The 10610-nt window shown below is 42.7% G+C and overlaps 1 protein-coding gene across 7 annotated transcripts in view; it reads left to right on the plus strand.

Moving 5' to 3' along the window:
- Positions 1-2379: 2379 nt before the first annotated feature.
- The window catches only part of LOC137435479 (inositol-tetrakisphosphate 1-kinase), a 58394-nt gene continuing 50163 nt past the window's right edge, over positions 2380-10610 (plus strand). Inside the window, exons 1-5 of one of the 7 annotated variants that reach the window (XM_068129338.2) lie at positions 2380-2536; positions 7173-7285; positions 7375-7399; positions 8806-8931; positions 9018-9135. In XM_068129338.2, coding sequence (XP_067985439.2) covers positions 7173-7285; positions 7375-7399; positions 8806-8931; positions 9018-9135 — 382 coding nt within the window. In that variant the 5' untranslated portion in view covers positions 2380-2536. Of the gene's footprint in view, positions 2537-3081; positions 3226-3353; positions 3983-4216; positions 4378-6549; positions 6622-7172; positions 7286-7374; positions 7400-8805; positions 8932-9017; positions 9136-10610 lie in introns of those variants that run through there. The other 6 variants (XM_068129313.2, XM_068129321.2, XM_068129330.2 and 3 more) reach the window with 6 other exon arrangements.

The following is a 10610-nucleotide window of genomic DNA, read 5'->3' on the forward strand; positions in this document are numbered from 1 at the left end:
GAGTACCCGGCGTTGCGGGGGGGAGGGGGGGGGAGCAGGGGGGGGGGGGAGTGGAGAAAGCAGGAGAGGGAGTCGTGAGGAAGGGAGTGGGGAGTGGGAGTGGAAGGGGGAGGATAGGGGAAGGTGAGGGGAGGGGGAGGGGAGAGATATACAACATATACATTTTTTGGGGAGGGTGGGGGGGGGGTGGCTTTGACAGGCCCCTATGTTTTGGGGGAGGAAGGGTAGGTCAAAGACTTTTTAAAATGGTACATGCTGCTATCCTTGCTTGACGCTGGTTGTTTAAAAAGGAGTGAGCACAGACACGGACAACCAACCATATGTTGGAAATGATAGCGCAGACTTGATGTTGCAGAATGGCATCCTCTTGCGTTGAAGAAGCAAAGAGTGCTTCATAACCTCAGTGTTGCACAGGAAAAAAGGAAATTGTAATACCCTCTGCCACCATCACCAGGTGGCGCTACACGGTACACATTCGCATAGAAAATTTACGCTCCTCTCCCGGTCCCCCAGACCCCCGCATGAGGCCGTGGCCACATAGCCTATGATACCCCCCTCCCCCCCCCCCCCCCCCAGACAAAGTTGTATTTCTATTTGTACCCTGAGTAAAGCACATTAGCGTTTATATCTGGAGTACCCGGCATTGCTCAAGCGAAAAATCAACATTAACATATTTAAAATGAGGGCAAATATAATGGAAAGGCAATTACATCCAAATCAGAATCCATCACAAATATCAAATAATCATTTTCCCTTTTCGTTCAATATATGCTGCGGAATGTGCTGTTAATCACATTGCTGAGTTAAGTGTACTAGGGCATGCCCGTACTATATCTATATCTAAAATTATATCCCCCCCCTCTATTTACATGAAATGGTTTGGTCCAAAGCGAACGGCTTGCGAGTACGGTGACAATCCCCCCCCCTCTATTTACATGAAATGGTTTGGTCCAAAGCGAACGGCTTGCGAGTACGGTGTTTTTTATCGGACCCGTGGAATTATAGATAGTAGTTTTAATTAGTTTTAAAACATAGTTTAACGCCAACATAGTTTGCCAACGTGAAATAAATGAATACGCTCTCAAATGTGCCGTCCGAGGCAGAGTCTGTTCGGCACGTTCGGCACACGTGATAGCTCGCTGCTCTCTGATTGGTTGAATCGTTTTTTGGACATAGCTCGGTAACTACTTGTCCGATTAATATGAAACCTTGAAAAGGCACATCCTCGGGTCCCCAGCAATATACCTGGCAAGTTTAAAGTATATCGGACCCGTGGTTGTCGAGAAACAGCGGTCACAGACATACATACATACATACATACATACATACATACAAACATACAAACATACAAACATACAAACATACACACAGAGATTACTGGAATTATAGATAGATGTATGATGACTTTCAGGAAGAAGAAGCCATCCCACCAACTTCGACCACTTCCGGGATTGTTTTTTATTATTTGTGTTCAAATGTCTGGTGATTGTTTTGTATTTATTTATGCAAATGTGTACTTGTATATAACTGTCATTAATGAAAAAGGCTTAGGCACTAAAGAAACGAACTTTTATTTTCAATTTTTTTCTTTTTATTTGTTTTGCCTAAACACTCCCGAGCAATCAATCACTGATGAACCTCTGAAAGTGTAACAAAGATCCGTTCAGCTATCTCTGAGATAAATGGCCACACACAGACAGACAGACAGACAGACAGCGCAACAGCTCTCTTATATATATATATACCAGCTGAATGCACCCGGCGTTGTCCGGGTTCTTTTTGAATGAATTTAATCTTCTGTACATGGGTCTGACGCGAGCCCGGTATCAGTTAGTGCTCAACGATTCCTTGTTCTTTCTTCTGTCGGGCCCCGCGAGAGAGAATTTTGAAAGCATGTGTCGCAATCGGTCAGATATTCCTATTGAGTGCATAAGTTGTACTTCAAGAGAATTTTTAAAGAAGAAGAAGATTAATTTCGAAATGGGCCTCGACCGGCCTCGCCACCTAGTCTATAACCTTCCCGGGGCCCGGCCCGACATTTTTTGTTTCAGAGGTTTCCTCCTATCTTTCACCGTTCAGGAGATTAGCGCGTGCAAACAAACAAACAAAAACTTTATTTTATATATATATATATATATATATACAGTACATATAAATAAAGATGAGCGGACCCAGATGATCACTTTGGTATATAGCATTGCTCTTTATACTTCTGTTATGATATATGATGAATTCTTATTTGCTTGAAAGATGATGAATTCTGCTCCACTATTGGTGCTGAGATGATATGGGATGGGACTGTGAAAGCCCAATTCTTATTCGTTGGGGTTATATCATTGGCTGAGGGCGTGTCTGTGACGGTGATGCATTGCCCTCTGCTGGTTAGATGAGGAATCTGTTCTGTTGGCACACGGGTAGTCGATGTTCATGAGTAGTTCGTAAATGACAAGGGAGCGAGCGTCAAAAGTTCGGGCATTTTGTACACGTTGTCGATCGATATCCCCTGTTGAAGAGGCTACTAACCACGCCCAGAGGGGTAAGGGGTGGAGCATGACTGAGCTATCCATTCATCTGATTGAATCATTGACAATATGCTGAATACGCAATTTAACGCGAAATGAACAGCTAACTTCCTTTTGTCGCTCCACCCGCCTCCATTGTCGCTTCACCCGCCTCCATTGTCCCTCCACCCGCCTCCATTGTCGCTCCACCCACCTCCATTGTCGCTCCACCCACCTCCATTGTCGCTCCACCCACCTCCATTGTCGCTCCACCCACCTCCATTGTCGCTCCACCCACCTCCATTGTCGCTCCACCCACCTCCATTGTCGCTCCACCAACCTCCATTGTCGCTCCACCCACCTCCATTGTCGCTCCACCCACCTCCATTGTCGCGCTACCCACATCCTTTGTCGCTCCACCCACCTTCTTTGTCGCTCCACCCACCTGCTTTGTCGCCCCACCCACCTTCTTTGTCGCCCCACCCACCTTCTTTGTCGCCCCACCAACCTTCTTTGTTGCCCACCCACCTTCTTTGTCGCTCCACCCACCTTCTTGGTCGCCTCACCCACATCCTTTGTCACTCCACGCATCGACCTCCCATGAATACTGCAAGCACGCGAAACGGCTTTTAGGACTTAAATAAATAAGAATCGTACATTAGCAGTACCTGTACCTGCTGGAGGTGAAGGTGCTGTTTTGTGATTTTGGTACACCCACATGATGGTAAAAATGGTTTGTTTCATTTTCCTTGTACTTGTGTACATGTACGTACATTGTTGGACGTCTGTTCGAGTTTTTGTTTCATTTACGTCTTTGGATTGTATGAACGTCCATGGCAATGTAGTTAACGCGCATTACATTAGGTGGTGTATTGCATTGCGTCTCGCCGAATTATTTTCGCGTGCGCTGCGACTAATTCCAGAATATATTGTTTCGTATCGCTTCGCATTCTTTGTCAATGTATTATGCTCGATGCGCGTTATTTGCCTTGAAAATAAAACCCGAGTGAAAATGTTGATCATGGCCATCCGTTGATCCATTGAACTTGAAGCGGCTAGCGGCTTTGAGAGGCGTCTTTGGGCGGGAGACGCGACTGGCAGTTTTCGTGTGTCGGTGTCCAACACGCATTCCTTTGTCCATCGGTGCGTCCGATACGTCCAATCGTCCATCCATCCACCCACGTCAAGGGACAGCAATCACAGGGTGTGGCTTCACGTCCGTCTCCTCTGATTATTATTTCTCAGTCTTGCACGGACGTTCTTTAAAAATAAAATGTCGTCTTTAGTCTTTACCAACGTGATCTGCCGCCTTCGCTTCAGAGGTTTATTGGGCTAGCTGGTTTCTTTCATTGTGTGCGGTACATTGACGCCTCGGGCTTGTTTAAACTCGGGCGGTGTATGTGCATTGTGCATCAAAGAATGTTTGCCTCGAGCATCCAGTTTATTTGAGCTGAGTAATCGCCGAGCGGTTCCTTGCAAAGGTAAATGTCTACATTACCTGTTAAATGCGTGTTTTTGATTGCCTATTTTCTTTGGTGAAGACTTTGGGTTTGTGACATGGACGAATTGATTCAATTTTGAGGCGATTCGACTCCGGATCAGAGAATTTTAAAAAGTGATTCTTCACCATTCAGAGATGGGGCAAAAAAACGATATATATATATACCATGAGATTTCAAAAAGTTGTGGACGACTAATGACAAAACTTGGTGGATGAGTTGATGAGGTGACAATAACGAGTCATTTTGGTTCAGGTCCGGATCCAGATCCGACCTATCAGTGGGATACAAAACGTAAACTGTTCAGCCTGGCGGAGGTGTGCTCTCTACCGATTGCCACTCTACCGGTTGTCACAAGTCCCAGGACACGGTTTTAGGTGCTTGTACAATATTTGTTTATGCCATGTATTTATACTGTTTTCTTTTCTTTCAGATAATACAAATAATACATTTAAACCAAGATGGCAGACACCAGTCCATTTACAGTGGAAGGGAGGCTGGTAGCAGTGGTGGGGTACCAACCACGAGAGGAGAAACACAAACAAGACGTTGAAACAGGTGCAAGAAGACTTCAAGGAGCGTTTTGGAAAGCCAGCACCTTCAACATCAAATCTTCATATTTGGGGCGGGGGGAAAGGCATTTCAGACTTTTTATTTATTTATTTTAATGCAGAGTCTAGCCTCGTGTAAGAGCAAACACATTCAACACAAAAACAAACTGACATAAAACATAAAATAAAGGGAACGGCAGACAAGAGGGGGAGAGGGAGGGAAGCACACAAGCACAACAGTAGAGAACAGGGACGTCAGTAGTTCTGTGGAAGGGAGAGGGCTGGGGAGTGGATGGGGTACACGGTATTAAACAAGTAGACACTACTGGGAATTTCAGGAGATCGAAAGAGGTGGATTTGGGGTGTATTAACGGGGGTAGAAAAGATCAAGGTTTTTAAATGGGGGAAGATGAGAGATGGTGGTGAACAGCTGTTTTAAAGACCTGGAGGGAGGAGAGGGATTGAAGAGAGTGTGGGACATTGTTTCAGAGGCGGGAGAAAAGAGGAATGAACGATTGAAGGTGAGCAAAGAGTCTTGATTTTGACAGTTTCACCAGAAGAGGGTTGCTGGCCGATCTTGTGCGACCTGTAGGAATATTTGGGGGGCAGAGCACAGACAGAGCAGGGGAAGCAAGGCCAGAGAAGAGTCGGTAGAAGAAAGAAAGGCCACCTACCTGCCTGCGGTGAGAGAGAGAAAGGCCCTCAGAATCAGCTTCATCAAGGGAGATACCAATGATTCGATACGGGAGACTGGAAATGTACTCGGCAGCAAATGCAGTGGACGACCAAAAATTTGTGATTTTGGAATTGAAAACATTAAAACATCCGTTCGCAGATCTCCAAAAAACAATTACGGAAACGTTCTGCAGAGTTGGGTGTTTCGTATTCATCGTTGTGTCACAATGAAAGAAGATCTTCACATGCAACCATATAAACCAACTGTCATTTCTGAATTGTCAGATGTAGATCATGAAAATGGGTTGACAGCTTTTGACAAGTTATGTTGTTCCGCGGTAACGGCGGATGCATACGGATGCACTTGATGTGTAAGGAGGTTTTGTAAATGTTGTATTACTGTAATAATATGTTATTATTACCCCTGTTATTATTGTAATATGTTATTACTCCTGGGGTTTATGACTCACCATGGTAGATAGTATAAAAAAATGTTGTATAAGCAGCTAAAACCGTGTCCTGGGACTTCTGACTCATCCTGTAGTTAAAATTGTGATCAGCTTCCATTCTGCTCGGTTTTTGTTTTTTTAATCAGTGGTATCTGACAGCTTGGTCAATGTGATAGTGTTGCCCATCAGATTCCTCCAAATTTTACAAACTCCCAGTTGAACTTCTTGCTTTCTCCTTTTCAGAAATGCACTCTCGTCGTTTCAAACTAATAATTTAAGCAGCACCTCTGCCATTTTTAAACGAATTCAACCAACCGTAAAATAATTCTAAATTAACATGCCCCGTCATGCTGAAGGGAAATCCAAGATGGCTGCACCCATGAAGATCGAGATAGTGTCACGTACGTGACGGTGGCTCTGACACCCTCCACCCATTCGAATGCTCCAGCAAACATCCCCACCCCTCAGTGTCACAAATTTTGTGTAGGGCCTCGTGGAGCACCCGCTCTGTCTGGGAGGTTGGCAGTTTGAACTTTGGCAGAGTCTTACCAAAGACTTTTTAAAATGGTACATGCTGCTATCCTTGCTTGACGCTGGGTGTTTAAAAAGGATTGAGCACAGACACGGACAAACAACCATATGTTGGCAATGATAGCGCAGGCTTGATGTTGCAGAATGGCTTCCTTCTGCGTTGAAGTTTCTTGGAAGCAACTCATATTTTAATATATTTTTTGGCCAACGCTTCCCTTTCCCACCTGCATCTGGTGTGCTTTGTCATTTATTGAAGATGCTTTGTACGTTCACTTTTCCTGTTATGTACTGTAATGCATAAAAGTCTAAATTTTTAATGAGACGTCATTTAACTTCAGTTCCAAGACCAGAACCATGATCATCTTGTGTCAAGTACGTGCATCATTCTTCAGAACAATAGTCAATTCCGCCAAAGGTGATGATGCAGAAAAAGGAGCTCAAAATCATAATCTGTGTCTCTTACAATAGGAAAAGCTGTACATGTGTGTTTAGTCGTCATCCTAATCGTTGCTGCTTAAATTGATTCGTTTCAAGAGGGTGCTTTGCAATTGCCTTCTAAGTAAGGCAGAAATTTGTAATTTGTTCAGGATGCCGGCGATAACTTCCTATTTTATGCGAATTACCACCAATGACGAGTGCTGGCCAGACGGATCTCCAGGACAAATGAATGGTGCGGTGCACACGTTGATGAATCGCCTTGCATGTGAAACATGCACCCTGGAAAAAGAAAATCCTGATTTCCTGCCCCAGATGAACATCAGGCCTGGCCACCTTGTTCATGAAAGACATGGACCAAAATCATTTCGCAGGCGACCCCACAAGAGCGTGGGAGTAATTGTGGCCATTAAAGTAATGATAGTGGTGGTCTATACAATTGAGCAGAATTGTTATTTTATGTTTTAATCTCTAAATTGAGACATCTGGTCCTCTTTGTCAATCAACATGTCGATCATAACTTACCCACAGATGCACACAACCGTGGAACATCCCAAACAGCTTCAGCACAGACGTATTGGTCTCTGGATCAGCAAGAAGAAGATGAAGAAATTTGCATTTGGTGTTTTGGCAGAAGCTTGCAGGTATCGATACTTTCTGCTGCATACTTATTGTGCATAAGATTTTGTATAAACTTATATTTTCAGGAATAATGTGCTTATTTTTTCTGTAGGAATAGAAGATTGGAACTTGTTGAGGTATGAATTTTTTTTACATCTTTTTTTATTATTAATATGGCAAGGGGTGAAGGAGGACTTTAAGTTGGTGGTGGCCATCCCAGTTTAGAAGAACGTTTCTCTGCACAGATGCTCATTTTATTATTATTATTTTTCTTCAAATATGACTGATTGGGATTAAGTACGGGAGAAAGTTGAGTGATCCATTAAAGCATACATGCCGTGTTATATGGTGGTGATATACACTACTCACAATAAGTTAGGGATATTGGCAGGTGCTTCGGTGTGGTTGATTTTGTGTATTAATTATGTTGAAAAAAGTTGTTGCTCCTAATTCTATGGTTATTAATGAGTGTGACAAAACACAGCATTCTTGATTTCAATACCATAACCCTAACCCCTATAAAAAAATTAATAAACTCAATCCCACAATATCCCTAACTTATTGTGAGTAGTGTAGGTGTCATATGCCTGGTGTTGGCTTAGCGGTTAGGGTGGCTGGCTTGGGATCCTAGGGTCCTGAGTTTGAATCCTGGTCGGCTGTTGAATTAACACCAGGTGGGGTTAACTCGGCCTGTCATCCTTCCGAGATCGGCGAAATGAGTACCAGTGCACTGGGAATTCCACATCTGGTGCGGAGTAGCGCCCCCCAAGATTATAGCTTACAGATAGATCGCATGCACATGCTTTCTATCGCCAATGGCCACCAGAAGTGGCTATGGCATGAATAATGATAATAATAATAATAATGGGTGCCATAACCATCTATAAGTCGTTGGGCTGCCATCATGGAATTTATATGGGCAAACAGACCCAGCAGTGCCCATCTATACTCTGGAAAAAAAATTCTGAGCAGCATTTGGAAAGTAACCTGGACACCCATGAGTGCCAAACAAAAATATGTTATTTACAGCTCGACACCACCAAGCCCACCACCTCTTGGTGGAGCAATTCTCAAAAGGATTAATTTATTAGCCACGCCCACTTTTGTCAGTTTAAAACGTTAAAATTTATATGACATTGTGCTTTGCCAGAATTGCAAACCTGTTGTCTTTCGACACTATTGACACCTTTCGTCCGTTTAACGTTTTTGTTTTTTTAATCTCCTCGCTTATTAAGAGGTCTTCAACAGCTGTGCAATACATCATCGTGACTTTCAGCGACAGTTTGAAATTTTGACCTGAACAAACCTCCATTGGATCATGATGTTGATCCTCCTTAGAACACTCTCTTGGTTGTCCGTGGATACGCATACCAAGTTTGGTCAGGATCAGCCAAACACTGGGATGGTAAACGAACAAACACACAGACTGTTTGTACTTGATAATAATAATACTATTAGAATTCAAAAGAAAATTGGATTTTCATGCCAGTGTTGTTTGCTAAGAGTTTATTTCCACATGTTTTTGGCAATCGTGCATTTCCAGGTTGATGGCAGCCGTTCCCTATGGCGCCAAGGTCCATTTGACGTCCTTGTGCACAAGCTCACTGATGTAATGATTGGCGCTCAGCAAGGAATTCCAGAGGATCGGACCATGATGCAGCATGTTGAGGCAAGATTGTGCCTTAAAAACTGGAACCTTTATCAATATTTGTTTTGAATCTTGCAGCTATACTTACTTATTGGTGTCCTTTTCAGGAGTTTTTGCAGAGTTCACCTCATCTAATTGTGTTGGACCCCTTGCCTGCTGTGTGGAAACTTGTTGATCGCTATGACACTTACACCCTCCTGGAAAAACTCCAGCCACACTTTGCAGGTCTTTGATTAAGTGGTACTCCATCTTTTGCTTTTTTTTGTCTATTTAAACTTTTAATTGTTGCTTCACCTTTGGGAGTGAGGGAATCTCTCAATGCTGTGTTTATTGTCGGTGGAGGCAATATGTTTAGGGGTTGTCCGTCTGTCCATCCGTTTTCCGTGATAGGCTTTTGTTTAAGAACGGCAACTTAAGAACAGCTGAAGGGAACTAAATCAATCTTGGTACAAATACAGAACTGTATTTATAATGATGTAAAGGTAAATGGATTAGGTAAATTATTGGGTCAAGACGTCAAGACGGCAAAGGACAGAGATCTCGTTGGGAACAAATTCTGTTGCAATGCGGTAACTTGTGAACTAGTGATTGGATTTTGACCAAACTTGGAAAAAGTATATACGATGAGGCAAAGATGAATTGATTAGATTTCGGCATCAAAGGTCAGAGGTTATGTCAGGTAAAAATCTGATACTTGAGAATGGCTGAAGGGATTTAAATCAAACTTGGTACAAGTATGTACACCAACCGTAATGATTTAATAATGTTGTTGGAGGTATATCAGTCAAAAAGTGCCGTGTGTGTGTGTGTGTGTGTGTGTGTGTGTGTGTGTGTGTGTGTGTGTGTGTGTGTGTGTGTGTGTGTGTGTGTGTGTGTGTGTGTGTGTGTGTGTGCGTGCGCGCGTGTGCGCACGTACAGTCACGTGAAAAAGTAAGTACACCCCATGTAAAGTTTTGACTTTTTCAACATACAGCTATTTGATCTTCATTTCACCAATATTGATAGATAAAGCTGATATAATATAACAAATATCATGAAACATTTACATTTTGTAGTCCATTGTATAATTTAAATAAACATGAATGCAAATTTCGCACGTGGAAAAAGTAAGTACACCCCTACATTTATCACTACTTCAAATACCTAAAATTAGAATCAGGTGCACCAGCTCAGGTGTAAATGATTAGAACATCGTTGGAGAGGATCTTGGAGGAACCTGTCTTATTTAAACCTCAGACATTTAGTTTGGTTTGCTCTTTGTTGTTGTAGTGTGCGGCGTCACCATGCCTCGATCAAAAGAGCTCTCTGAGGCCTTCAGAAAGAAGGTTATAGATGCCTACGAGTCTGGGAATGGATTTTAAAAGATCTACAAACAATTTGAAATCGATCATTCGACTGTCCGGAAGACAAGACAAGACAAGACAATTTGCAAATTTATTAAAAAGAAAAAACTGAAATATCACATTTACATAAGTATTCAGACCCTTTGTTATGACACTTGAAATTTAGCTCAGGTGCCTCCCATTTCTCTTGATCATCTTTCAGATGTTTCTACACATCATCTACAAGTCATCATCATCTACACATCATCTACACATCTACACATCATCATCTACACATCTACACATCACATCTACACATCATCAGATACATACATCATCTACATCATCTACATCTACATCTACAACAACATCTACAAG

This window comes from Myxine glutinosa, chromosome 1, assembly GCF_964187855.1.
Source record: "Myxine glutinosa chromosome 1, kmMyxGlut1.1, whole genome shotgun sequence".
Taxonomy (NCBI): domain Eukaryota; kingdom Metazoa; phylum Chordata; class Myxini; order Myxiniformes; family Myxinidae; genus Myxine; species Myxine glutinosa.